Source organism: Malania oleifera, chromosome 10 (genome assembly GCF_029873635.1).
Source record: "Malania oleifera isolate guangnan ecotype guangnan chromosome 10, ASM2987363v1, whole genome shotgun sequence".
NCBI lineage: Eukaryota > Viridiplantae > Streptophyta > Magnoliopsida > Santalales > Ximeniaceae > Malania > Malania oleifera.
Window position 1 is genome coordinate 3584272 of NC_080426.1, and position 26624 is coordinate 3610895.

Sequence of the window (26624 nt, forward strand, 5' to 3'; positions counted from 1 at the left end):
CCGTTTAGTTCAATAGGTGGAGACACCTCTCTCCTTTAGTAGGTAAAGATACCTCTCAAGAAAGAACACCCCTCTTGCTTGTCAACGATTCACAACCAGAACTGTTAGTTTTCAAAGAAATCAACAACTGATTCTGTACAATGAAGAAATCTCTTAATAGAGCAGATTTGTACACGAAGAAAACACTATGATACTCTCAAAATAATATTTGCTATGAAGCTCAAGAGATTGACTTTGAAAGAATAACCAGAAAAATATTTTCAGCAAGGAGAAATGACGCACAATAGATTTTCAATGTAAAATCAATGTGATTGTTTTCTCTAACATGATTAGGGTTAGCCTTTTATAGTTAGGTTTGAATTTTGACTGCTTGTGCAAATTTTGGTAATAATATATTTCAAAATTGAAAAAATTTCGCGCTGTTCGCAAAACATATTGCACACTTCGGTCGATTGAACTGAGAGTTCGGTTGCTCGAACCAATTAAAATTATAATTTTGAAACATGCAGTAGCCTTTTGGTCGGCTGAACTTTACGTTTGGTCGCCTGAACCTGTTTTGTCAACTGAACCCTTAGTTCGGTCACCTAAACCAACACTGTTTGGATTTTTAATAATGACAGTAGTCATTCGGTCCACCAAACCTTTAGTTTGGTCGCCCAAACTCTCTAATGCTAGACCAATTTGTTTAGACTCCTGCATTCAGTCGACTGAGCATAAGCCTCAGGCGCCCGAACACTCTGGAATTCAATGTTTTTTATTTTTTTGACTCTAAAACTTATTTCTATCATTTTGAAATGATATTTGGACTTTGTAAAGATATTTTCCAAGTTATTAAAAAGGTCTTTATGTCCAATAATTAATCCTAAGAGTTTCACAAACAAATTGAGACTTATTTTACAATACACATGAAATACTATATAGGTTTTCATGTCATTAAGCTTGATCTTCATCCAAACTCTAATTTAGTAGTCATTTTTCATTTACATGTGTTCTTCATGACTTTACATGTTCACTGTGCTTGTAAGTTATAATACCTATAAATACACTTGATAGCATAATTAGATATATTGGTTAGTCATTATCAAAACGAGATAAATTCTTGTTATATCAATACTTCTAAGATAACATTTGTGAGTATGGTAGAATTTGAATTTAAATTTGTGAACTTGAAGAAAAATTGATATAATTTTATATTAGATTTTTCTTTTAAAATCATATTAATTTAAACTTAAAAAAAAGTTCAAAATTCTCAAATGTTAAGTAAGATGGATTGAATAGTCCTGTAGTTGGAGGAAATTTAAATTTAAATTTATAAAAATAAAATATAATATAAAATTATATTTAATTTTATCAAAATTTAGACAAATTCAGTTTAAAAGTTTAATGGGTAATCCCAAAATACTACCGATAATTTTGTCTAGATTTCTTCCTCGATCTCTGCCTCCAAGCGCTGCGATTCCCGAGCAAAGGGCATCAAAAGACTAAAGAGCTCCTGTTAGCCAAGACTCGCTCACCTTAGTTACGTAGGATGTCTCCGAAATGGGGACAAAATTGGAACATCACATGAATTTAGAACTAACCCGACCCGATCATATCATAGATCCGAGTTACTATTTAGCTGTTATCCCCCCTGGTCCCCACGGCCATCCGAGGCCACCGAACCCCAGACGATCGAGACCGAGCTACTCATCGGACGGTCACTCCGCTCTCTCGCCACTGCAACGCCACGCAATCCCCGACCATTACGTGCACCCTTCAATACCGTGATTGAATTGAACTGATCGAAGAGGAAACGGGAAAAACAATCTTTCGGAAGAGGAGTTCGGAGACTCCTCTCTGCGATTCGCCATGTTCGCCAAACGGCTCCTTCAGAAGGTCGCACAAGCACCACCTTTTCAGGTACTCGCTTTTAATTGCGAGTGACACTTCTCGAGATTGTGAATTTTCTATCATTTGTGTGAAATTAGACGGTGCATGAACAAATCTGTTGTTTTTGATGAAAAAATTTTCAAGTGTTCGTTATCTAATTGAAATGGCCCTCTCGGCATCCATCAATCAATCTCGCTCTCTAAATTGACCTAGCAGATTGAAGTTCCTTTTTTTTCCCCCCTCATCCCAATTGTTTGCGTTCTTTCGGATGAACTTAGCTGCTGTATGGCTGCTAAGAGGATGGAAGAAATGAAAAGAAAACAAAGTTATTAGTTCTATGGTTTCGGTTGCTGTAGTTTATTAAAGTTTTAATAGTTTAATTATTCAGATGCGTTCTGGCGCACTATACACACGCCTATTTAACTGCTGAGCAAAGTTACTGGTTGGATATGTCTGTAGGAAATCAAGTTCGTAAATGAACTTTTACTATGCGCACACGAGTGCTCTTATTTTGTTTTCAATCATTTAATTTTTTTTTTTTGACCTTAACTTGGATGAATTTTTGAGAGATGAATCAACTTAACATTTTGATCTGGAAAATCTGGAAGTCGTTCGTTCATTTTTGGATGAGTAGTTTTAAGTGCACCTCTTTCTTGTGGTAAATATGTTGATTTTCGTGCCAATTAGCACATTACTTTTTACGCAATGTGCTACGCCTTAACTGTGAATCTGGGAAAATTTAATGGCATCTTTCTTTTGTTCATTAGTAATATATTTTGGAGATCAGAGGCTTTTTATATTTTGTGTAATTCTTCCAAGTTTATTTTCAGCAAAGGGTTCTCCTGGAAATACACTGACCCTATGTTTGGAAAGGTCTTGGATTTGGATTTGTATTGGGTTTGGATAAGATGTAATACAAATTGTATTATAATTTATCCAAATCCAAATCCAAGACACGAAATTCACGCTCTCAAAAGCAGCATGAATGATTCTGTTCTGTGCTTAGCATGTTTACCCATTTGTAGTGCTTTGCCAATAGACATTTGAGAAGGCCTTTACCAAGGATCAAGTAGAGGTTTTTTAGATACACAGTTACACACTGTAGGTTTAACCATAATTCAAGCTCAAATTCGGTGAAGCTGCATTAATTTTATATCACAACCAGTCTATTATATAAAATTGAGCTGAAAAAAATATGTGATTGCATGTGTATGCTTTTGTTTTTTGTTGAGATGGGGGATGTCTATTTGTATAACTTAGATGTGCATGATTCAAAATTCAATTTGTAATTACAAATTTGTTTTAATCCAGCTGCATGGCAGAACACATTGAATTCCATAATTATACTAGAAGATTTCTTACATATTTCTTTAGCATTATGTGCCACAGGGAATTCTGACATCAACAGACTTGGATCCTTGTCTTGTTCTTCACTATGGAATCCCGCCTACTGCATCAATACTCGCTTTTGACCCCATTCAGCATCTCTTGGCAGTTGGAACACTGTGAGTTATACACAATAATTGCCACCGCAGTTTAACTAATAATTGTGCATACATTTTATTCTGAAGCTAATTCCAAAGCTGTTGACTTAAATTATGGTGAATTAAAGCAATTTCTGACAACTAAATGGAAATTTAAGAGCAAGTGTCTAGGAGAGAACATAGAAAATTTTTGGGCTAGATAGGTTAATATATACTCTCCACGCATATCAAGGCACCTCAATCTTGTAATTGTTGATCTATGACATCAATTTAGGATAACATCAACCGATGTCTGAATTAAACATAATCGCTGTGTGTTGCACTTGCTTTTGTTTCCCCGTACTGGCAAACTGCGTCAGATTGGGCTAGATCGTGTACGAGTTTTATGTCTTTTTTCCCATGCCCCTGTAAAACGAATATGGATTTTAATAGGTCTTTATGTACAAATAGTAGAGGGTGGGCCTTGGATATATGGTAAGGGTGCTACTTTTTGACTGGTTGGTCATGGGTACGAGTCCGACGGAACTGCCTCTCTTCATAAAGTAAGGGTAAGGCTGCATACACTAGGACGACCCTCCCCCTACCCTCGCAAAGCAAGGAGCCTTGTGGCCCGGGGGACACCCTTTTTGTATAGATCTTAGGGCCTGTTTAGCTGTGGAAAACAATTCTCATTTTCTAAGTTCTATTTTCAGTTTCCCAAGGAATTACAAAAATGTTAGATTGTTTTCCAATTTTCTCATTTTTTTATAGAAAACTTGGAAAAATATTTTTTTATTGTTTTCCAAATTCTCCATATAAATGTCAAATGTCAAAAATTGGAAAACATTATATCATTGGCATTTTTGTTATTCTATAGAAGTCTAGAAATGAAAATGAAAATTATTTTCCACAACTAAGCATGCCCTAAAATTTTTTTGTAATCTGAAAAATTGCTCATCCTCTATTTGTCAGAGTGCACTTCATCATGGAGTAGCTAGGAAAACCAACAAATTGGCATTATATGGTACAAATTTTTACTTCTTAACTTTGATTTTATTTTCCTACTGATCACTGCAGGGATGGTAGGATAAAAGTGATTGGCGGTGATAATATTGAAGGCCTTCTAATATCTCCTAATCGGTCACCTTTCAAAAACTTAGAGGTTTGTGAGTTCAGATGTGCAAAGTGATTTGTCTTGCTCGTCTTTGAATTTTATTTTTTCCAGTTTCTGGATTTGTAATGCGCTGTAACCGCTCATCATTTTTGTTCTTCTAAATGCACCATTTTTTGCTTTCTTCGGTTCATTGACAATCCCACTTGTACATTCTTGTATCCTTTCCTCTAGAAGAATAAAAAGGAGGACAAGATGTCCTCCTAAAGAGAAATTAAAAGGCAGCCCTCCAATCCTTTTACAAGTCAGATGAAGAAATTCCCCAAAGCACCCCTGACATTATCGTTCAAAGTAGCAAACAAAGCCAGACTTTCTCATTACGAACATAATAACGTTGCCTTATCTCTGAAATTCTGGCATTCCTCTCCATAGAATAAGATGCAAAGCTCAACACAAAATTGTACTTTTCTTACTTTTCCCCAAAACTTCACTAGAATGAAGTCATCTGCTGTTTGTGGCATTACCTACGCTTCACCAGACAAGGAAAATAGTGTTATCTAAAGCTTTCGTGCCACCTGACAATGTAGAAAATGATTCTCATTTGTCTCATTAAACTCCAAAAACATAATGCAAATATTTGATTTATTCCCTTATTAGGTCTCCTTCCTACGATAATCATTAGCATAATCACGTTGAAAATCAAAATCTAGTGAATGCTTTAAACTTTAAAGAATTCTTAGCCTTCCATATAACATATTCCATTGGAAAAAAGGATGAGGAGTGAACTATCTCAATAAATTAAGGAAAAAAGATTAAGAAGAAAGAAGTATCCCCCAGTCAAATATGTGAATCATGCCTTGAATGAGGAGTGAATGAATTCAAAATTCTCAACAGATTAGCTACCTGGGCAACCTCTCTTTCCTTAAGATTCTGAAAAAAATGTAATTCCCAAGAAAGAGAACCTTGTTCAAAGAATAAAAAGAAGTTATCATGGCATTATATATGAAAAGAAGCCTAAAAAAAAGTGAGGTACCAAAGTGGCCAAACAAGTCTCGCCCACACACACATCTTCACAAATCCAATACTATAGCTGTTCCAAAACAGAAAGGTGTAAGAGAAAACAATAGCATTATATGAAAAGAAGCCTAGAAAGGCGAGGTGCCAAAGTAGCCATAGAATTCTTGCCCACCCGCATATCTTCGCAAAACCAATACTATTGCTATTCCAACACAAAAATGGGTAAGAGAAGAAACAAATAGGAAACCTGAGAAACAAACGGACTTGCAGCAGAAGTATGGCGACTACCTTAGGTAAATGGGGATATTCGAAAGAACAACATGAATAAGGGTGATGCGACCCCCTTTGAAGACACGTAAGACTTCTTCCAACCCTCTATATCCTACCTACTCTCTCAATCATCAGGTAACAAAAAAAAGTGTTTTTGGATGCATAGGAAACAGCATCTGTACTCTCTGTCTCTCTATGGATGTGTGCACACACGTATCTGATTGTATTTTCTTTCCCCCTCTTCGTTTGTGAGGGGCACTTATGTATTCCCCAAAAAATGTTGGTGAGCATGTAGTTTGTGTGCCAACCTCTGTGTGTATAAGCAGTTTTGAGAAATGGAATGTTCTGTATCTACTTTAGTGAGCTAGTGATCTGTATCTTCAAAACCTAGCAAAAGGTATCCTGGGAATCTGTTATATTGCTAATTGTGTTTTCTTTTCATGCCTTGTTTACAGTTCCTTCATAACCAAGGTCTTCTGGTCAGTGTCTCAAATGAAAATGATGTTCAGGTATTGAGCTGTGCAGTTTCTCATAAAAATAGCTATTGAAACCATCTTATATGTATATTTATTCTTTTTTTATTAGCATACGTCAATCTTTATTTATTCCTTGTGTTTTTTCTTTAAGGCCACACCACCCCCCACCAAAAATAAATTGTTTGTGGTTATCTCGAACATATATCTATTGGTTTCATCCTTTGATCTTGGCAGGTTTGGGATTTGGAACACAGGTGTCTAGCTTCTTCTGTGCTGTGGGAGTCCAACATAACAGCATTTTCTGTTATTTATGGCACTAATTACATGTATGACACTGACAAAGATTATTTATTCATGGCATCTTCATCAAGGATGAACTCACTGCAAACGCTAGTGGAAATTTGTTACATAGCCTAAGGCCTATTGCCCTGTTGTTTCATTCAGGTATATTGGAGATGAGCATGGATTATTGTCTGTGTTGAAGTATGACACTGAAGAACATAAACTTTTACATTTGCCGTATCATGTTCGTGCAGATTCTATAGCTGGTAATGGATGTGATTCTTGGTGACTGGTAGTTTTAATGCATTTTGAGTTGAAACACACTTTTCTATAGTTCTCGTCTATGTTTGTGCTTTTATTGAAATCTATGGTTTATTAGTCACTTCTTCACTGCATCAAATTACATTTCGTTGACAGCAATGTTGGAAAAAAATTAATATGAATGATTTGCTTCAGAAATGCAGACCTAACAAGTTTTTATCACCTGATAAACTTTTACATTTGCCGTATCATGTTCGTGCAGATTCTATAGCTGGTAATGGATGTGATTCTTGGTGACTGGTAGTTTTAATGCATTTTGAGTTGAAACACACTTTTCTATAGTTCTCGTCTATGTTTGTGCTTTTATTGAAATCTATGGTTTATTAGTCACTTCTTCACTGCATCAAATTACATTTCGTTGACAGCAATGTTGGAAAAAAATTAATATGAATGATTTGCTTCAGAAATGCAGACCTAACAAGTTTTTATCACCTGATGTGCATGGCCTCTGTTTTGAGAGTGGAGACGTATTCATATTTGTTCTTACATTTTCATTTCTCTTGGGCCTTTTGGAGTAATTTTTTGCGTATTTTGGTGAGAGTTGGGTGTCCCCTTCCTCCTCGGAGCTTGTTTTGCACGTTGTTGTTTAGGGGGTTTGGAAAGGGGAAGGAGTGAAGCTTTGTGGTGGTGCCAGCCTTGGTTATCTACTAGTGTATTTGGATGGAGAGAAAGAACAGAATATTTAAGAGCTTGTGTGGAAATCTCGAATGATTTGGAAGGGTTTTGGAGAAGATTGTGGTAGAAGATTAAGGCTCTAATTAAATCCGATATTTAGGCTGATTGTGTGGGTTGACTTTTATATGTCCATATTTTATTCTCTGTGTACATGTTAAATAGGGACCCGAGTATGTAAAGAGTATACAACTGAATATACAATAGATTTATTCTCATTTTCTACATGGTATCAAAGCTCGGGTGTAACACCCCGAACCCCTCGCGGGCTCGGGGTGCTACTTTAGTGACGTCTGTTTACCTGATATCATCTCATCATATAAAACATGCAGCAGAATAAATAAAACATTCTCCATAATCTATTACCAGAGTCTAACCATCAACATACATCAAGTTCTTTCCATTCTCATATTACATCACAAACTAATAAGTCAACTAACTCGGTCCATACGACCACCATACAAGCCCAGCGGCTTACAACATAAACTACTCACATCTGAGTTCTTCCAAACACTCTAAAAAAGAAACTATACTAGTCTCCACCCCCTTGTTCTGCTAGACTCGATCTCTGGGATTCCCTAAAAAGATATATTGTATAACGGGGTGAGACACCTATCAGTAAGGAATATTAAGTTAATAACAGTGTGTGGTCAACATGCGTTTCAGTGTATACAGAATCATACATCTCTCTTTTAACTGAAAATAGTATGTATACTCAGTGCTCATTTCTCATTGTATAAATCAGTACTGAAAACAATTATATCATTTACATAAATATACATATATGTATAAAAGACTCTACAACAACAACAACAACAACAAAACCAAGCCTTAGTTCACTAAGTGGGGTCGGCTATATGAATCCTTTTCTGCCAATTTATGCGATCATGGACCATTTCTTTTGATAGATTTAAAGACATTAAATCCTTACTCACTATCTCTTCCCAAGTTATTTTAGGTCTACCCCTACCCCTTCTACTGCCCCCCACAGTAACTAAGTCACTCTTCCTCACAGGTGCACTATAAGGCCTACGTTGCAAGTGTCCATACCATCTGAGTCGTCCTTCCCTTATCTTATCTTCTATAGGAGTTACACCTAACTTACCACGAATATGTTCATTCCTTAATTTATCTTTTAATGTTATACCACTCATCCAAAAGACTCTCATTTACATAAATATACATATATGTATAAAAGACTCTCCCTGAAACTAAACGCCATGTATAAACCCTCGTGGTCAGGGTTGTGCTGTCCCAAGGTTGGACTAAAACTTGAGGGATCAACCCAGACCAAGTCACTCTCTGGTTACTATGTCTGTAGGCTTCTGCAAGCTCGCTTTGCGGGTCTAATAGCCTTACCACTTCCTGGTACATACTTTCAGGGAAGGTAACACCTCTACTTGGGTTAATCGGCTGGACCACCCTACACCACTCTCGAGTTTAGTGTGGGCGCACACGGTCAACTGGTGAAACTCTCTCTAGCAACGGTACCGTGCTCATAACAATTGGGTCCTCAGGGTTCCTAAAGTATATAATGCAATTTAAGTAATTAAAACTGTACTTTAAACTCATTTCACATAAAGTCTGTCATTTTATAAACCTTGGCCTCGTGTCGTTTAATAGAAACTCGGGCCTCGGCCCTCTGTTACAACTCGGCTCTTAGCCGCTGAATAAGACTCCGGCCCTTGGCCATCTGGTAAAACTCGACCCTTGGCCGTCCCATAAAATCCTTGCATTTCTCAAACAGTTGTATTACGTCTCGCAAATAGTTCAGTGTTTCACAAACATTCTCATTTCTGGTGTTTCCATAACTCTCAAAATAGTATTCACCTGCCACACAATTTCTCATATTTAAAACATAGCCCGTAGGCAAATAAAAAGAGCACTGTATAAATGGTTTGTAGGATCAAACCGAGCTTTCCACCGTTCATTTCTACTCAAAATATCACATCATATATCCTAGGTTTGAAAAAGCTCATTTTGAACGGTTGGTTTTCGAAAGGATAACTGAAAACATAATTATACGTACTCAAATCATATTTCCATTAGTTCAAAATCATTAAAATACTGCATTAACTTAATCCCCTTATCTGTGTTCAAAATAGAAACCGAAACGGACCGAAAATTTGAAAACCAACCCTAACTTTTTCCCTAGTTCAAGAATCCACTCCACTAGACTTGTAGAGATTCACCCCCTGATCCTCGTGGTACCTTCTGCTCATCGAAACGGGCAACGAATGGCGAGAGATCGAAGAGAGAGAGAGAGAGAGAGAATGGCTGTGAGAGAGAGAGAGAGAGAGATATTTAGTTTTCTTAATGAAGAAGCAAACAAAATCCTATTTATAGCCCCTTTGACCCGGTCAAATTCGTCGACGAAAAGGCACTTCGTTGACGAACCACAATAGGTTGTTCGTCGACGAACCCTAAACCTGATATTTTCGGACGTTCTGAATCTCTTCGTCGACGATGCACTGAATTTCGGTGACGAACCTCAGAAGGACCTTCGTCGACGAGAATTGGGACCTCGTCGACGAAGCCTGCTGTTTCTCTTTAAAATTTTCCTTTCCTCTTTTCTTATTAAATTTTCGGGTTTGGGTCTTTACAATCTCCCCTCATAAAAATTTCTTTTTCGAAATTTGCTAACTGTTTCCTATCACAATATCTGAATTATCACTGCCCTGACTCTAGGAAGAGCCGGCGGCCACCCACATAGCAGTCCCGTCCTAAATTTATTACCTGCCCTCACGTATGGCGGAGGAAAGTCGTGGTTACACATAACGTTTCGGGAGATTACAATATCCATACAAAACTCCCTCGAATACTTACTATAAACATGAACAAACCCACTCTACCAAACATACATATAACCCACTTACTTACCATTTTGCTTACCTATTTAGCTCTGAGCATCTCTGAATAACTGAAGATACTTCTGACGTATCTCTGACTCTAACTCCCATGAAGCCTCCTCTGCTGCGTGATTCCGCCACATCATTTTCACTAATGGTATTTCCTTAGCATGCAGTTTTTGTACCTTCTGATCCAAAATTTGAACCGGTACCTCCTCTTATGCTAACGCATCCCCGATCTCCAGAGGTTCATAACTTAGCACGTGCAAAGTGTCTAACACGTACTTCCTCAGCGTTGATACGTGAAATACGTTATGAACTCTGGATAGTGCTAGAGGTAACGCCACTCGATAAGCAACTGGACCTATCCTTTTCAGGATCTCAAATGATCCAATGTACTGAGGGCTTAACATCCTTTTCTTCCCAAACCTCATCACCCCTTTCTTTGGGGCGATCTTCAGGAATATCATATCCCCAACCTCAAACTCTAACACCTGTCGGTGAGTATCCGCATAACTCTTCTGACGACTTTGTGCTGCTTTGATCCTCTCCCTGATAAGCTCGATCTTTGCGGAGGTCTACTGAATCAATTTCGGTCCCAAAATTTGCCACTTGCCTGCCTCATCCTAGTACAACGAAGATCGACACCGGCGACTATACAAAGCCTCATATGATGCCATCTTTATACTGGTCTGGTAACTGTTATTATATGCAAACTCCATGAGCGGTAGATACCGAATCCAACTGTTCCCAAAATCCAGCACACACGCCCGCAGCATATCCTCTAGCGTCTGAATAGTCCTCTCAGATTGCCCATCCGTCAGCGGGTGAAACGAGGTACTGAATGTGAGCTGTGATCCTAAGGCATCCGTCAGACTCTTCCAAAAACGAGAGGTAAATCGTGGGTCTCGATCTGAAACGATAGAAACCGGGATGTCGTGGAGTCGTACAATCTTCTGCACATATAGCTCTGCCAGCCTATTCATTGAATAACTGACTCTGATGAGAACGAAGCGCGCAGTCTTCGTCAGCCGATCCACTATAACTCTGATAGTATTCTGCCCATGCACCGTTGAAGGCAATCCTGACACAAAGTCCATCGAAATATGCTCTCACTTCTACTTTGGGATGTCAAGGGGCTGAAGTGGTCCTGCTGGCCTCTAGTGTTCTACCTTAACCTGCTGACATATCAGACACTGCTCCACAAATCTAGCAATTTTCCTCTTCATGTTACTCCACCAGAACGATTCCCGCAAATTTCTATACATTTTTGTATTCCCTGGATGAACAGTATAGAGAGAGCGATGACCTTTCTCCAGAATCGTCCTCTTAATCTCTACATACTCAGACACACATAGTTGGTTGTGAAATCTGAGAACTCCATCCTTAGAAACATTGAAGTCCGTTTGTGGTTCACTCCACACCTTCTCCATGATTTTCATTAACTCTGCGTCTCTCATCTGAGCAGCTTTGATTCTCTTCTGCAAGGTTGGCTGAATAGCTAAACTGGCAATGAACTCCTGTGGATTCCCATCCGCCAACTCTACTCTCAACCTCTCTAGATCCATTGTGATCTAATGTTGTACAACAACTATTGAAACCGACGCACCCACTGACTTCCGAATCAATGTATCAGCTACCATATTAGTTTTTCCTGGGTGATAACTAATGTTGCAGTCGTAGTCCTTAATCATCTCAAGCCATCTGCGTTGCCTCATATTCAACTCCTTCTGGATGAAGAAATATTTGAGGCCCTTATGATCTGTAAAGATCTTGCACCTTTCACTGTATAGGTAGTGCCGCCAAATCTTTAATAAAAAAACAACAGTTGCTAGCTTCAAATCATGCGTATGATAGTTCTTCTTGTACTCCTTAAGTTGGTGAGAAGCATAAGCGATAACCTTTCCCTGTTGCATCAAAACACGCCCGAGCCCTTTCTGGGATGTGTAACTGTAGATCACGAAACCACCATCCCCTGATAGAATGGTCAACACTGGGGCTGTGATTAAACGTTGCTTCAACTCTTGGAAGTTCTGCTTACACTCACTAGTCCAGTCAAACATATTGTTCTTTTTCGTAAGTTGTGTCAAAGGACCTGATAGCCTAGAAAAACCCTTGATGAATTGGCGATAGTACCCTGCAAGACCTAAGAAACTTCTAATCTCATGTACGTTCTTTGGTCTCGCCTAATCAACTACCACCTCTACTTTGCTTGGGTCCATTGAAATTCCCTCCCTAGACATTGCATGCCCTAGAAATGCAACCCGTTTTAGTCAGAACTCGCATTTATTTAATTTAGCAATAACCTCTTCTCTCTGAGTACCTGAAGTACCAGCCTCAAATGAGCTTCATGCTCTGCAGGACCTCTCGAATAAATCAAGATGTCATCAATGAATACCACCACGAACTGATCTAAGTACGCGTGGAACACCCTATTTATCATATCCATAAATGCTGTAGGTGCGTTCGTCAAACCAAACGACATAACCAAAAATTCATAATGGCTATATTGGGTTTGAAAGGCTGTCTTCGATACATCCTCTGACTTCACCTTCAACTGGTGATGCCCGAATCTCAGATCGATCTTAGAGAAAACCTGAGTGCCCTTAAGTTGGTCAAATAGGTCGTCAATACGTGGTAACGGGTATTTATTCTTTACTGTCACCTTGTTAATCTCCCTGTAATTGATGCACATCCTCATCAAACCGTCTTTCTTCTTTACGAACAACACCGGCGCTCCTCAGGGTGATACGCTCGGTTTGATGAAACCACTATCCAGAAGTTCCTATAGTTGCTCCTTTAACTCTTTAGTTCAGTCGGACCCATTCGGTAAGGCGCCTTGAAGATTGGTGCCGTCTCTGGTGCCAACTCAATAGCGAACTCCACCTCACAATTTGGATACAATCCTGGTAAGTTCTCGGGAAACACGTCCGAGAACTCCTATATCACTGGAATATCCTCCAGTTTCAGTCCCTCCTTTGATATTGCTTTTACACACTCCAGGTACCCCGGGCAGCCATCCAAGAGTAACCTTCTCGCCTGCATCACTGAGAGGATCTGCGGTGCAGAGCGCACTCACGACCCGATGAATTTAAACTCCTGCTCCCCAGGAGGTCTAAATACTACCTCCTTCTTTCGGCAATCTACGCTCGCATAGCTGGATGCTAACTAATCCATCCCCAAAATAATATCAAATCCTTGCATCTAAAGAACAATTAGACTAGCAGACAACCTCATCCCCTGAATCTCCACTGGGTGGTCTCTAACCACCTTACTGCACACAATAACCGACCCTGTCGGCGTGACCACACCTAACTCGACCCCTAACAACTAAGTCTCGACTCCACATCCTTTAGCAAATCCTCGAGATACAAACGAGTGGGTCTCATCTGAGTCAAATAACACAACAACATTATGTGACATAACTGAAATCGTACTTGTCACCACATTGTCAGCGTTCTCTGCATCACCCCGGCATCAATGAGTACACCTGCACCTGCGCGGTGCCCCCCTTGATGACTGACCACCTCTGGTTGCCTAACTACCTCCCCCATACTGCTGCTGTGGAGGCGCGTAGTTTAATACCGCGTGACAATCCCGCACCCGATGTCCCGCATTACTGCACCGGTAGCAGCCCGTAAAACCAGCCCTGCACTTGCCCGCATGCTTCCTATGGCATTTGGGACAGGCAAAGCATTGAGAAATTCCCCGAGGGGTTTGAGGTCCCATCTCTTGTCGCTGGCCCGACGAACTATTAGGCCGCTTCCATGAGCTCTGACTGGTGCTGGATTGAAAACTCTGAGACAAAGGCCTCTTCTTCTGATTTGCCTATCTTTCCCCCTCCTGAATACTGCCCTCCACAGCCATGGCTCTGTCCACTAGTTCAGTAAAGCTCTGAGCCAATAACGCCGCCACCTGTGATTACAAAGATCTAGCTTTGAAGCGTTTATTTGCAAGTTAGACATGATTAATATCTATGATCTAACTTGAGGGGGAGTGTGGAAATCCCGAATGATTTGGAAGGGATTTGGAGAAGATTGTGGTAGAAGATTAAGGCTCTTTATTAGATCCGATATTTAGGCTGATTGTATGCGTTGACTTTTATATTTTCATATTTTATTCTCTGTGTACATGTTAAATAGGGACCTGAGTATGTAAAGAATATACAATAGATTTATTCTCATTTTCTACAGCTTGGATACTCATCTTAACTTGCTTTGGAATAGAGTGGTGTTTCACGCGTTGCTGTGGGTTTTGTTGAATGGTTTCAGCATTTACCTCTGACAGATCTACGGTGGGACTGGGTTGCTTTGCTCAAGTAGAGCTGTTTTATAATCTTTGCTTTCTGGTTTTGTGGCTTGCTCCTTTTTTCTTTTGTATTGGGAGGATAAGAATCTTATCCTCCCTGGCTCATTTACACCAGACTGACCTGGCCAGACATCAGATTTAGAGAGAGAGAGAGGGAGAGAGAGAGAGATAAAGGTCGAAAAGATGGGTTTTAATTTGGCTTTGTTGGAGGTAAGACAGATTATGGATGCAGCCCTTATTGCCTTTGACATTATGGATTGCACTCCCAAGGCAGGGAAAAGAGAGTCTAGATATGGAAAAAAGCCTTCGACCAAGTGAATAGAGACTTTCTTCTCTACATTCTCAAATCAATGGCCTTTGGGGATCTATGGTGCAAATGGATCCATCAAAATATCACCCTACCATCATTTTCTGTGCGAACACCTGCTCTTTAGATTATTTCCATTCCTCTAGAGGGTTGATTCAACGCAATCCCGTCTCCCTTGTTGTTTATCATGGTGATGGAAGTCTTCAGCCTCCTGTTGCAAAAAGCTACTGAGGGAGGTTTTTTAAAGGACTTACTGCCAGGAGAAATGGAAGTCACCCCACCTCATTTTTTGCTGATGTCACTAGTCTTCTGTGAGGGGGAATCCCATCCTCAATTTAAGGTGCATTCTCCTTAGATTTGAAGCAGTCTAAGGGCTGAAAGTCAACTTGGGAAAAGTCAAATTATACCAATGGGGGATGACATTGATGGGGCTTTTTTTTGCAGGCATTTGGGGCTGCAAGTTGGGGGGCCTCGCCTTTATCCTATTTAGGTCTCCCTCTTGGAGCTAAATTTAAAGACAAAGGAGTGTGGAATCTCATTATCGAGAGGTTTGAGAAAGAACCTGTCGAATGGAAATGGAATTACCTACAAGGAGGATGACTCAAGAGTACCTTCTGTGATCTCCCAGTTTGGTATATGTACCTCTTCTGTATTCCTTGTTTGGTAGCTAAAATATTGGAGGACATTCAAGAAAGATTCCTATGGGGGAAACATGGTAGAGGAATTTAGGTATCATCTTGTCAAATGGGGCTTACCAAGCAACCTATTCAAAATGGTGGTTTGGGTCTCAAGTCCATCTCCACCTTCAATAAAGCTCTCAGTTTCAATAAAGTTCTCCTCAGTTGGCTGTGGAGGTTTGTGAATAAACAAGATCAATTTTGGAGAAAGATTAGTGATTTGGAATGTGGCCTTGACCATAATTGATGGACTAAAGAAGTTTGAGAACTATATGATGTATTAATCTGGAAAAACTCACTTTAACAACTTTGTTATGGGAAAGGGGGAAAATATTTACTTCTGGGATGACACTTGGTGTGGCACCTCTCCGCTTGCCACAAAATATCCAAATATTTTCAGCTTAGCCTGTGGCAAAGAAGCCTTCCTTCACAATAATCTGGGATATCCCCTTTGATAGGAATGACTGTGATTGTGAGATTGATAATTTTTTGGCAGCCTTTTTTTAGTTCCTTTTTGTAACACTCCCAATGAACCAAAGTAAATCCTGGTAAGACCGGCAGCTTTGCAGTCAGCTCATTCTACAGGAAATTTATCTCTCCAGCTGTACCATAAGCAAGTTCTGCTGGAAAACTACCCCCCCAAAAAAAGCTTGCTTTATACACACACATGTATTATTTTAATTTTATTTATTTATTTATTTTTGGGTGTGAGGAAACTCTTGCAAAGATTCTTATGTTTTACAACCTTTCAAAAAATGGGCAATCCCTCCAGCTAACATTTTTTCTTTTTTTTGGGGTGCAAGGATGATGCTGAATTCATAGAACATATCCTCCTTTAGTGCTCTTGGACAAGAAGCCTCTGGGATCTGGTCACAACTCTTGTCAGGTAGTTGTGGGTAACTGCTAAGTGGTAAGGAAGTGGAAAATGAAATCTAGGTCTGGATAGGCATTCGCTCAAGCAAGGAAAGAAGAAAATCCTTGAATATGTTTCCACTTACCATTTTTTGGATTGTGCAGAGGGAAAGGAATACGTCGCTTACTACTATCAAAGATAGATTGACTACCACACTAACCAGTGTTATAGTGTTTTGCACATGATACGCATTCAATTCTAGATATTTTTAACATCTTGTATTACAGTTGGTTCTTTTCTTTAGTTAATGTTTGTTGATAGGTGGCATCCCCTTGGTGCTCTTTAATGAATTCTCTCTTTGCTGATCCAAGAAAAGAGGTTGCTAAGCTCTCTAAATATTTTGATAGTTGGATGGATGTGCTTTTTTAGCTACATTCAGGCTTCTCTTTCCTTGATTCCTCTTTATTTTTTTTTTCTTCGTTTAAGATTTTTGTAGAAGCAGCTGCTAAGTTAAGAGTAGGACTGCGGGTGATGAGATATTCTTGGTCGGGTGTTGGTGAGAGGAGGAACTATTTAATGAGTTGGTAGTTTCTTGTCTAAGAGGGAAGGGAGTTGGTAAAAATTAACAACATTACTTTTCCCTTGACTAATTTTCTTTGGCATAAAGTGATCAAGTGCAAATTTGGTTTGCAGGATAATGGGTGGATGCTAATGTCAGAACTAGAGTCACTCATGAAAGCCCATGGAAATTCATGTCATAGATTTGATCCTTAATTTTTTCCTTTTATCTAGTATAGAGTGGGAGCTGGATCTTGGGTTCAGCTTTGGGAGGATTTATGATTAGGGGAGCACTGTTTTTCTGTTTCTTTTCCTGTTCTTAGCTGCCTCACTACCCTATAGAACGTACATGTGTCTTTTTTATTGGTTCCACTCTATATAATGCACATATATCTTTTTTTATTGATTCTTAGATGGGGATTGTATTTCTTGGGATTTTCATTTTTGCTGAACCAGTGAACTTTCTTTGCTTCCCTGTTTGTTGGACTTTCCAGCCTTTTCTATAAGGGATTTTAGGATCTGTACTTCAATTTTTTTTTTTTTAAAATTTAAATCTTGTTATTCTCATATGATTCTTTTGTCTACCCTTTCCTTCTTGTTAATCATACATGGAAAGCTAAGGGCCTGTTTAGTTGTGGAAAATATTTTTCCATTTTTCCTTTTTTAGTTTTCCAAAGAATTATAAAAATTTTAGCTTATTATTTTAGTTTTTCAATATTCATATTAAAAAGATAAAGAATAAAGAGTTTGTTTAAATGTGAAACACAAATTTTCATTTTTTATTTCTAAATTTCAAAATCATTGCTAAAAATCAACTTGTTTTTAAATTTTCCAAAAATTATATAAGGTAGTATTTGGGATTGTGCATTTTGGGGCTTAAATTTTGGTTGCTGTGCATTTGAAAGAAACTCAATATACAATCAACACAAATCAAAGTTCAAGATCCAAATTCCATGCTCCCATATGCAAAGTAAGAGTTAGAAATTTAGAATATATATATATAAAACAAAAGAAGATATCATTAATAGATAAAGAATTTACAAGAGGGAGAATGAGATATCTCCCGAGACAAACTGAGATTGAAATCTAGAAATTAATAAAAATATGGTTTCCATCTTTTCTATGTAAATTTGGAAAATTGGAAAACAAGGTGACAACTTTAATTATTTTTAAAATTAGTGATGGAAAATAAAATTATTTTCACTGGAAAATAATGGCGCAACACTTTTTATTGTTGTTACTTTATTTCATATAAATGTTGAAAAAAATGAAAAATTAGCTAAACTTTTTGTAATTTTTTAGAAAAAAAATGGAAAATGAAAATTTTTTTCCACAACTAAATGGGTCCTAAGGTTCCCTCCAAGCTAGAGGTTTTTGTTTGGTTGGCCACTCTTAATAGAGTTGACACCAAGAATCTGTTGCGTATTAAGAGACCTCACACAAGGCTTTGTCTCCTAAAGTGTGTGATGTGGTATGGAAATGATGAGTCACATTCTCATTTATTTAGTTATTTTTTGACAACAAAAGAATATGATGATAAGAAATCCTCCTAAACAGAACAGACAATCAATTGTAGAAAAAAAAGAAAGGAAAAAGCAACAATCAAGCTGGCAAAGATAGTTCCCGCTATATGTCAATGAAGCTCACTCATTTGGAGCACTGGAAGCCAACACACCAAAACAAAGCTAAGTAATGAATCTTATTTTGTAACAAAGAAATTGTTAGCTTCTTCCTGGAAAAATAACATGCATTAAGTTCCAGCCATAAACCCCGCAACACTGCAAAAAAATAAATAAATTCATGTCTCTGTAATACTACAGCATCTTTATGTGCACCAAAGCTACATAGAGAGATACTTGAACAACTTCTCCACTTAGTTTGGGCAAACCGAACTTTCTCCCAATAATCCAAAAAGCTTGTTTCACATTTTCCAAGAAAAATCATAGCTCAAAAACAAACGAGAACTTGTTTCCAAATTGTTAAAGAATAAAAAGAATACATTTGGAGAAAGTGCCTTCGAAGGCCTCCTTTTCTACAACATATTAGCAGTGTTAAATTTTCTAAGCACAACCAACCAAATAAAAGCCTTAATTTTTTGGGAGATTTTGGCCTTCCAGGTTTTTTTATGCAATGGAAAGGAAAAATTATACCGGTCAAAAGATCACAAAAAGATTTACAAGGATAAACTCCCAAAGAATCCAAAGATCAAGGACGACTATCTGCACCAAAGGAGAAACAACAATTATTGAACACAAAGAAAAAAGCTTATCTGCCTCCTCCCTATGATTAAGAGGTGTGTGAAAATGAAAATCCCAAGAAGACAAAAGATCATCCGAAACCAAAAAAGAAGAAATAATGGCATTATGCCCCAAACTCAAGTGATAAATACAAGGAAAAGAAGTGGACAACATAACAATTACCCATCCAAATATCTTCCCAAAAACGAATACGAGAACCCTCACCCAGAACAAACTTAGTATGAGGAATGAAATGGAAATAAGTCTGAGATAGGCCTCCACGAACTCTTCAAAGAACATCTTAATCCCAAGTGTCCCAACCCATTTTCATGCAATCTGAACTTTTTTTTAATGACTCTATGCCAAAGAGAGGTATCTTCTAAGGAGAGCTGCCAAAGCCATTTAGCCAAGATAGTAGTGTTTTTAGACACCAAATTTCCAAGATCAAGCTCCCCCACAACCCTCGGGTCAATTTAGACAGACCTACATGCCACATTCCAGCTAATCAAATGATCCTTATTCCTCTCAACATCAGACCAAAGGAAATCTCGTAATTTCTCCAGCTTACTAGCAATACCTGTAGGAATTCTAAAAATAGACAACTAGCATGAAGGGATACTAGCAAGACTGAACTAGTGTAATGCGACCCTGTAATGAAAACGTGCCTTTCCACCCATCTAAGTCCTTAGACACCCTCTCCACAATATGATCTCAGAAGCCTACAATCCTAGGATTACCACCCATAGGGACCCCTAAATAAGACAAGGGCCTATCCAAAAATACCGCAACCCGCTAACAGAGCCAACTCCCTAACTCGAGAGGCACTTTGATTAGTAGCTGCAATACCACTCTGACCCAACTAATTTTGGATGGCTAGTCCAGGCAGGTGGGTCGGTTTGACGGGAGGTGGCATAACAACTCTAGTCGGTTTAACACTTTTAATAGCAGCAATAGCTTTCTTCTCTTAACTATGCCCTTTGACCCTTAGAAATAGTATTACAAACACAACCCTCAGCCCATTAGCTAGCACTTTAGCAATAATCTAAGGCACACTTGAAACTAAACTAATAGGTATAATATCTGCAATCTTGATAGATCTATTCTTCTTAGGCACCATAGCGATGAAAGTGGAATTAATGCTCTTACTTAGAATCATTTTCAAATAAAATTTGTTGGGAACCTTCAACTAATCTCCCCTTAATCACTTCCCAACAATCTTGAAAAAGAAATGGGGAAAAAAAGGAGCTATATTAAACCTAGGTCCTGAATCCCTATCCATCTTGAACTCCGTAGCCCTCACTTCCTCCTCCTTGAAAGGTCTTTCCAACCAAGACATATGTACCCCATAAATGTGATTCCAATCTAACCTCTCAATCATAGGCTTACAAGTGTCGTCCTTAGAATAGAGATTAGAGAAAAAATCAATGATCTCAAACGCATGCAAACAAGGATATCCTAAATAATCTCACCTTTACCCACATCCAATTCGCTAATGATGTTCTTCATTATATTTCCATTAGCTAATTTCTGAACAAAATTTTGAATTACAATCACCCTCCTTAAACCCCTTTGAATTTAGTCTTGTTTCTCCAACTTCTCACTTAACAATCAAACCTTCCAAGTCATTCTTGAACGAAACCTAATTAACCTCACTCTCTGATAGACTAACATCATATTCTTTCCTATCTAAGTAACCCAACTCACTCCAAATGCTAGCCTTCCTAATCCTAATATCACCAAATCCCTCCCTGTTCCACTTTTTCAACATCTCTTTAGGATGTTTAAGCTTCCTCATAAACCTAAACCCTTCCCATCCACACTCCAAATACTTGCTCCAAGAGTTACTAACCAACAACTAAAAAGAATCATGATCCACACGTGTATTCTCAAAATGAAATGGAGTAGGGCCCCATATAACCATGCTAGATTGATAGATTCCAACAAGACTAGAAAATGCGGTCTAGATAAAACAGTTTGGGAGATATTTGAAAACTCATTTTCCTGCTCTAGAACATTAACCTCTCTAGCCGATTAGCAACAGCCCTAGCAACACCACAAACGAGATGAAAAGTGCATTACGCATTGGGAGGTCTTTCAAGTCACAATCTCTAATAAACCTATTGAAGTTCTGCTTGCTCGAATTAGTACTTCCAACTCCTATTTTCTCCCCAAGAAACTTAACAACATTGATATCATCCCCTACAATCCACCTAGGGGAACAAAAACCGAAAACAGCATATAAGTTGTCACAAAAGCCAGTCCTGAGAGTAGGTCTAGAAGGGCCATATATAGAAGAGTCCCACCAATGATCCCAGCCTTTGACATCTATCAAAACCGAAAGGGGGAAGAACCCAACAAGACTATCAACTGTGGAACGAGTATGCCATGCAATGGCCCAAGCTGAACCCTGAGAAGGAATAAATTTCCAGTCCTACCTCTTCCTTCCCAAATGCTCCTCACACCCCCTACCCTCGTGTGCTTGCGCTACAATGTCAAGGCACTGAAGCTTAGTTTCCTGGATAGACACAATAACAAGAGAATATCTATTCAATACTCTTATCAAATACCATGTTCTTATTGGCCAGTCATAACCATTGCTGACCCAATTTTTTTATTTTTTGGGGGGGGGGGGGGGTGGGAGGACTGGCCTGGCCTTAATACCATGGAGATGGGCTAAGGCCCTTTTCTTGGCTAGTCATATCCCACTCCTTTATTTTTATTTTTATTTTATTTTATTTTTGATATCGCTGGGTGTCCTAGGCTTACGCACCAGACTAATCCCACTCCTACGCCAGCCGACACGTATGAGGTAAATCCGGATGTGCGGTGCAAGCGTTAGGTTTTGAACCCTAGATCCACCATTGTAAGCGGCCTTCTGGGACAAGTCCTTACCACCTGACCATATGCCCAGGGGCATATCCCACTCCTTTCTTGCTTGCTGTCTATGTGGTGTTCTGACTTATTTGGTTAGGGAGGAAAGTCGTATCTTTAATGATCACTCTATGCTTTGCATTTGCTTTGTGACAGAATTTTTTTATTTGCATTTTTTTTTTTGTGGGCGTTATTTAGCTATTTTGCCGAATCTCCTTGTTAGATTATTAACTTTATTTTTGTATCTTTCTTGTGTTTTTTTCTCCTTCTAATTTTTTTCCTCTTTTTTTTTTTCCTTACGATGATATCTTATCCTCCTTTTTGTATATCCCTATTTTCTCAATAAATTATGTTTTTAATTTTCTTTAGATTTAAGGTTGACTGCTCCTGATTTATATTGATGTGTCTGAAACACTATCTGAACTAATTAGTTCTGACATGCTATGCAAGTAGTTTAATGTTAACCTGGGACATGCTGTGGTGAAGCATTTGAGATTGCCAATCACTTTATTTTGATCTCATTTGTTATACCTGTTTATATGCATGTGACTAAAGCTTTATTATCTAATTAATGCCACAGTTTTGCCGTGCAGAAGCAGCTGGAATTTCATTGCCTGATCATCTTTCTGTTGTTGGAACTCTCCCTCAACCTCATTCCCAAGGGAATAGGCAAGATAATAATTGTTTGAATTTTCTCTATTCAATTTCCTAGTTATTTTTATACTTCATGAGTTTTAATAGTTGCCTGGTTTTGTATTTAAGTACCATGAGTTTGAAATTATGATCTTTTTGTTTACCCAATTCCTTTTAAGCATGTTGAGGTTTTGATATCTAGAGGCATATAGTTTATTGGAAATTGAAATAGATGAAACACCCTATGCTGGAGTTTATTTTTATTTTTATTTTTTAAATTATTGCAGCAATTTTTAGAATGCTACTTGAAAACATAAATTAAAAAAAGGAGGGATTGTACATCAAACAGAAACCGGGAGAAATTGGAAAGGACAGTGATTTTTTTTTCCTGACTCACATTCAAGACTGATTAGTCATCATGAAGGTCTCTAGCTTGGAGTCAATCCTGCATTTTTGCTGAATGGGTGACCTGGTTCTAATGGTTAACTGGATGCTGTCCTGTTCACTGGCATATCAAAAGGCACTAGACTACCAGAGCCCTAAGTGAGAGTGGCGAAGTTAAAAAAAGAACTGTTTGAAATGGGAATGCATATCGGGCATGTATATGGATAATGGATTTAGTGGAGAAAACGACAAAAAATAATAATGAACAGTGCTCCCATACCATGAATTTTGTGGAGGGCATGATATATGGATTTAGGGGTGTTTTCAGAAAAGGAAAATATGATGATCTGCAAAATAAAGAGAACTTGCATATGGAGAGAAAAAAGAAAAGAAAAGATGGGACATGACTGATGGTGAAATGATATGAAAGATCTACATGGAAAATTCTGAAAAATTGGATTTTGCATGAAAATTTATTCAAGGGGGGTTCAAGGGTTTTTATCAATTATGGGTTTGAGCTATTGTCTCATTCACTAAAGAAGAAAAAAGCAGAATTTGGAGGCGATGGTAAACCTAAACCCATTTTTCAATCATCCTCTGCCTGGTTTTCTCTTCTCATATTCTTTAGGTCTCATGCTTCATCTTCCTTTCAGTGAAACCTTATCTTATTTTTAGAGCTGCATAAGCATTCATGAATTTGTATTTTAAAATTCAAAATCCAGGGAATTGATTCAGGAAAATTGCAGATGACTCCACCATCCAAGCATTGATTGATGCACTGTGTGGGGTTTTGACTCATAACATGGGAATTGAGTTACTTAGATGAGAAATCCTAAAATTTTCCATTATGCATACTCCTAATAATGCCGAAATATTATTTTGATCAACTTGTCAGAGCATAGTGAATTGCACAGCCACATTTTTGGAAGCCATTTCTTAAATTTCTTTGTTCTTTTTTCCCCTTAGGAGTTGGATCTTGGTCCCTGTAAATATGGCCAAGTAGACAAAATTTGTGATCATCACTCCTACATCTTCTTAGCCTGTTTTTCATCTGACCTTTTGAATTAAGAAATTGATGAGTGTTCTTTATTGCAGTCTCTGGGTACTGGCAGGCATAGAAGCCAACTTGGTTCTGTTATGGATCTATTTTTTGGTTCTAATGGTTTGTTTTATTCTGCCCTAGATCAAACAAGATGGCAGAAAATAATTCATATACCCGAGCCAGCCTAGGAGACACCACAAGCGCTTTTGTTGTTGTTCTCGTTCTTTCCTTTATTTTGCAGATGCTTTCCTCGTTTTGGTGCCCCACTAATCTAATCACACTGCTAAGCTAATCTCCAGATACATCCGTGACTAGAGCAAAGCACTTCTTGCAAGGGTTAGATTGTCACCATGTGCCTCCTCCTTAACCACCCCCCCCCCCCCCCCACACAAAAAAATCCCTACAAAAAAAGAATTTTAATAATGAGTGTACAGTAAAGAGTATGACATCTCCTTAAGAAATGAAAAAAATGAAAACCAAGCTTATAATAATACTTCCAATCTCTATAAATATTGATAAAGGGCATTCCTCTAAAAGCTCCAGAGGCAGAACACCAAGTAGGAGGAAAACTACGCTATTCTATAGAAGATCAAGAGACATCACTTGATTTTGAACCAAATACACCAGACAATAAAAAAAACAGAGTGGTGACAGAGAATCTTACCTTTCTTACCACCTCCAAAATCTCTCAATTCAGAAGAGGAAAAAAGTTCTTCGCAGAAGGATACAACCAGTGAACCCCAAAATATCAAATGAATCGTTCCAAGAGAACCAAGAAATGGGGCAATGTAAACAAATGGATAAAAGCTAAACTTAGCACTGCAATGACAAAGAACACACACTTCCAGATATTAAGACTGGTAAGCTGTCCTCGCGATACTTTATTTTTTCCCCTTGATTCAAGTTACTACAATTTACCGAAGTTTAATTCATTGCAAGTCTGATTCTATAGAAAGGGCAAGCAAGAGTCCCAATCCGTTGGAGCTTTGGATTCTTATATATATATATATATATCTTAATTTTTCTTGGTCTCCTAATGGATTAAGGGATCATCTAGAACCACTTATGAAGAAGTGCTCTGAGGAAAAAAAAAAAATGCTGAATTTAATAAGTTTTGGTAATAAGTACCAATGTTTTAAAAGGCGAAGGCGTAAGGCGTGACGTTTTAACCCTCAAAAGGCGAGGCATAAGCTTTTAGGCATAAGCCTTTTGAGAATTTGTTTTTTAAGATAAAAATTTGTTAAATAAATTATATATATTTTAAATAAAGTTAATAAAATTACAAGTATAATGTTAAATAGAAAAACTAGATGTACTTCGCAAAATACTTGTTGGCAATTCAAAAATTTACATGACATAAATCGTGACAAGAGATAACTATACTATTAAGATACAAGTCCAGTTATTTTGGAAAGGTTGAGGTTCAAGAGTTTTAGAAATAAACTCATGTTATGACATTCTTTTTGTACAAACATGTAGTTAAAATTTTCTAACCAATTCTAACTGGAAAATCACACACTCAAAATGCGTAAGCCTCAACTAAAACGGCGCAAAAGGCATGCTTTTTGTTAAAATGCGTAAGCCTCATCATGTAATGCATTGGCCTTTTTGGAATTTGGTATTTTAGATTGAGCCTCAAGGCATTTTAAGCATGCCTTGCCTTGTGGTTCGCCTCGTTTGAGCCTTTTAAAATACTAATAAGTACTAAGATGGAAAAGTGCTAAAAGTCATAAGTGGTGTTTGGTTATGCTTAAAATAGGTGGTATTTGGATTCTCACTTTTATTATAGATGTTATATGAATTTATATTATTATATTTAATCAATAATTAATATATTGTGATGTATAATAAAATAATATATGATTATTTTAAAATATATTTTAAATTAAAAATATAAATATTTTCCAATTAACATTTTAATTAATAATTGTGTTAATTATTTCTAATTAATGTTTAGATATTTTCTACAATAACAACAACAACAAACCAAGCCTCTCACTAGGTAGGGTTGGCTACATGAATCCTTTTCCACCAATTTATGTGATCATGGACAATTTCCTTCGATAGATTTAGGGCTATTAAAACCTTACTCACTATCTCATTCCAAGTTATTTTAAGTCTACCCCTACCCCTTCTACTGCCCTTTATAATAACTAACTCACTCTGCCTTACAGATGCACTATATGCTCTATGTTGTAAGTGCTCAAACCATCTGAGTCATCCCTCCCTTATCTTATCTTATATAGGAGTTATGCCTAACCTACCGCAAATATGTTCATTTCTTAATTTATCTTTTAACATTATATCACTCATCCATTTAAGCATTTTCATCTCGATAACTTTTACTTTTTTGGATATGTTATTTCTTAGTCGCCTAACATTCTAATTCATATAGTATAGCTGGTTTTAGAGTCATCATGTAAA

At 37.9% G+C, this 26624-nt stretch overlaps 1 protein-coding gene across 6 annotated transcripts in view; it reads left to right on the forward strand.

The window, feature by feature from the left end:
- Nucleotides 1-1586: 1586 nt before the first annotated feature.
- The window catches only part of LOC131165686 (uncharacterized), a 48292-nt gene continuing 23254 nt past the window's right edge, over nt 1587-26624 (forward strand). The window contains exons 1-7 of one of the 6 annotated variants that reach the window (XM_058123686.1): nt 1587-1899; nt 3259-3374; nt 4410-4494; nt 6186-6239; nt 6441-6532; nt 6651-6754; nt 22738-22810. In XM_058123686.1, the coding sequence (XP_057979669.1) occupies nt 1849-1899; nt 3259-3374; nt 4410-4494; nt 6186-6239; nt 6441-6532; nt 6651-6754; nt 22738-22810 (575 nt within the window). In that variant the 5' untranslated portion in view covers nt 1587-1848. Of the gene's footprint in view, nt 1900-3243; nt 3375-4409; nt 4495-6185; nt 6240-6440; nt 6533-6650; nt 6755-22734; nt 22811-26624 lie in introns of all 6 variants that reach the window. The other 5 variants (XM_058123688.1, XM_058123682.1, XM_058123683.1 and 2 more) reach the window with 5 other exon arrangements.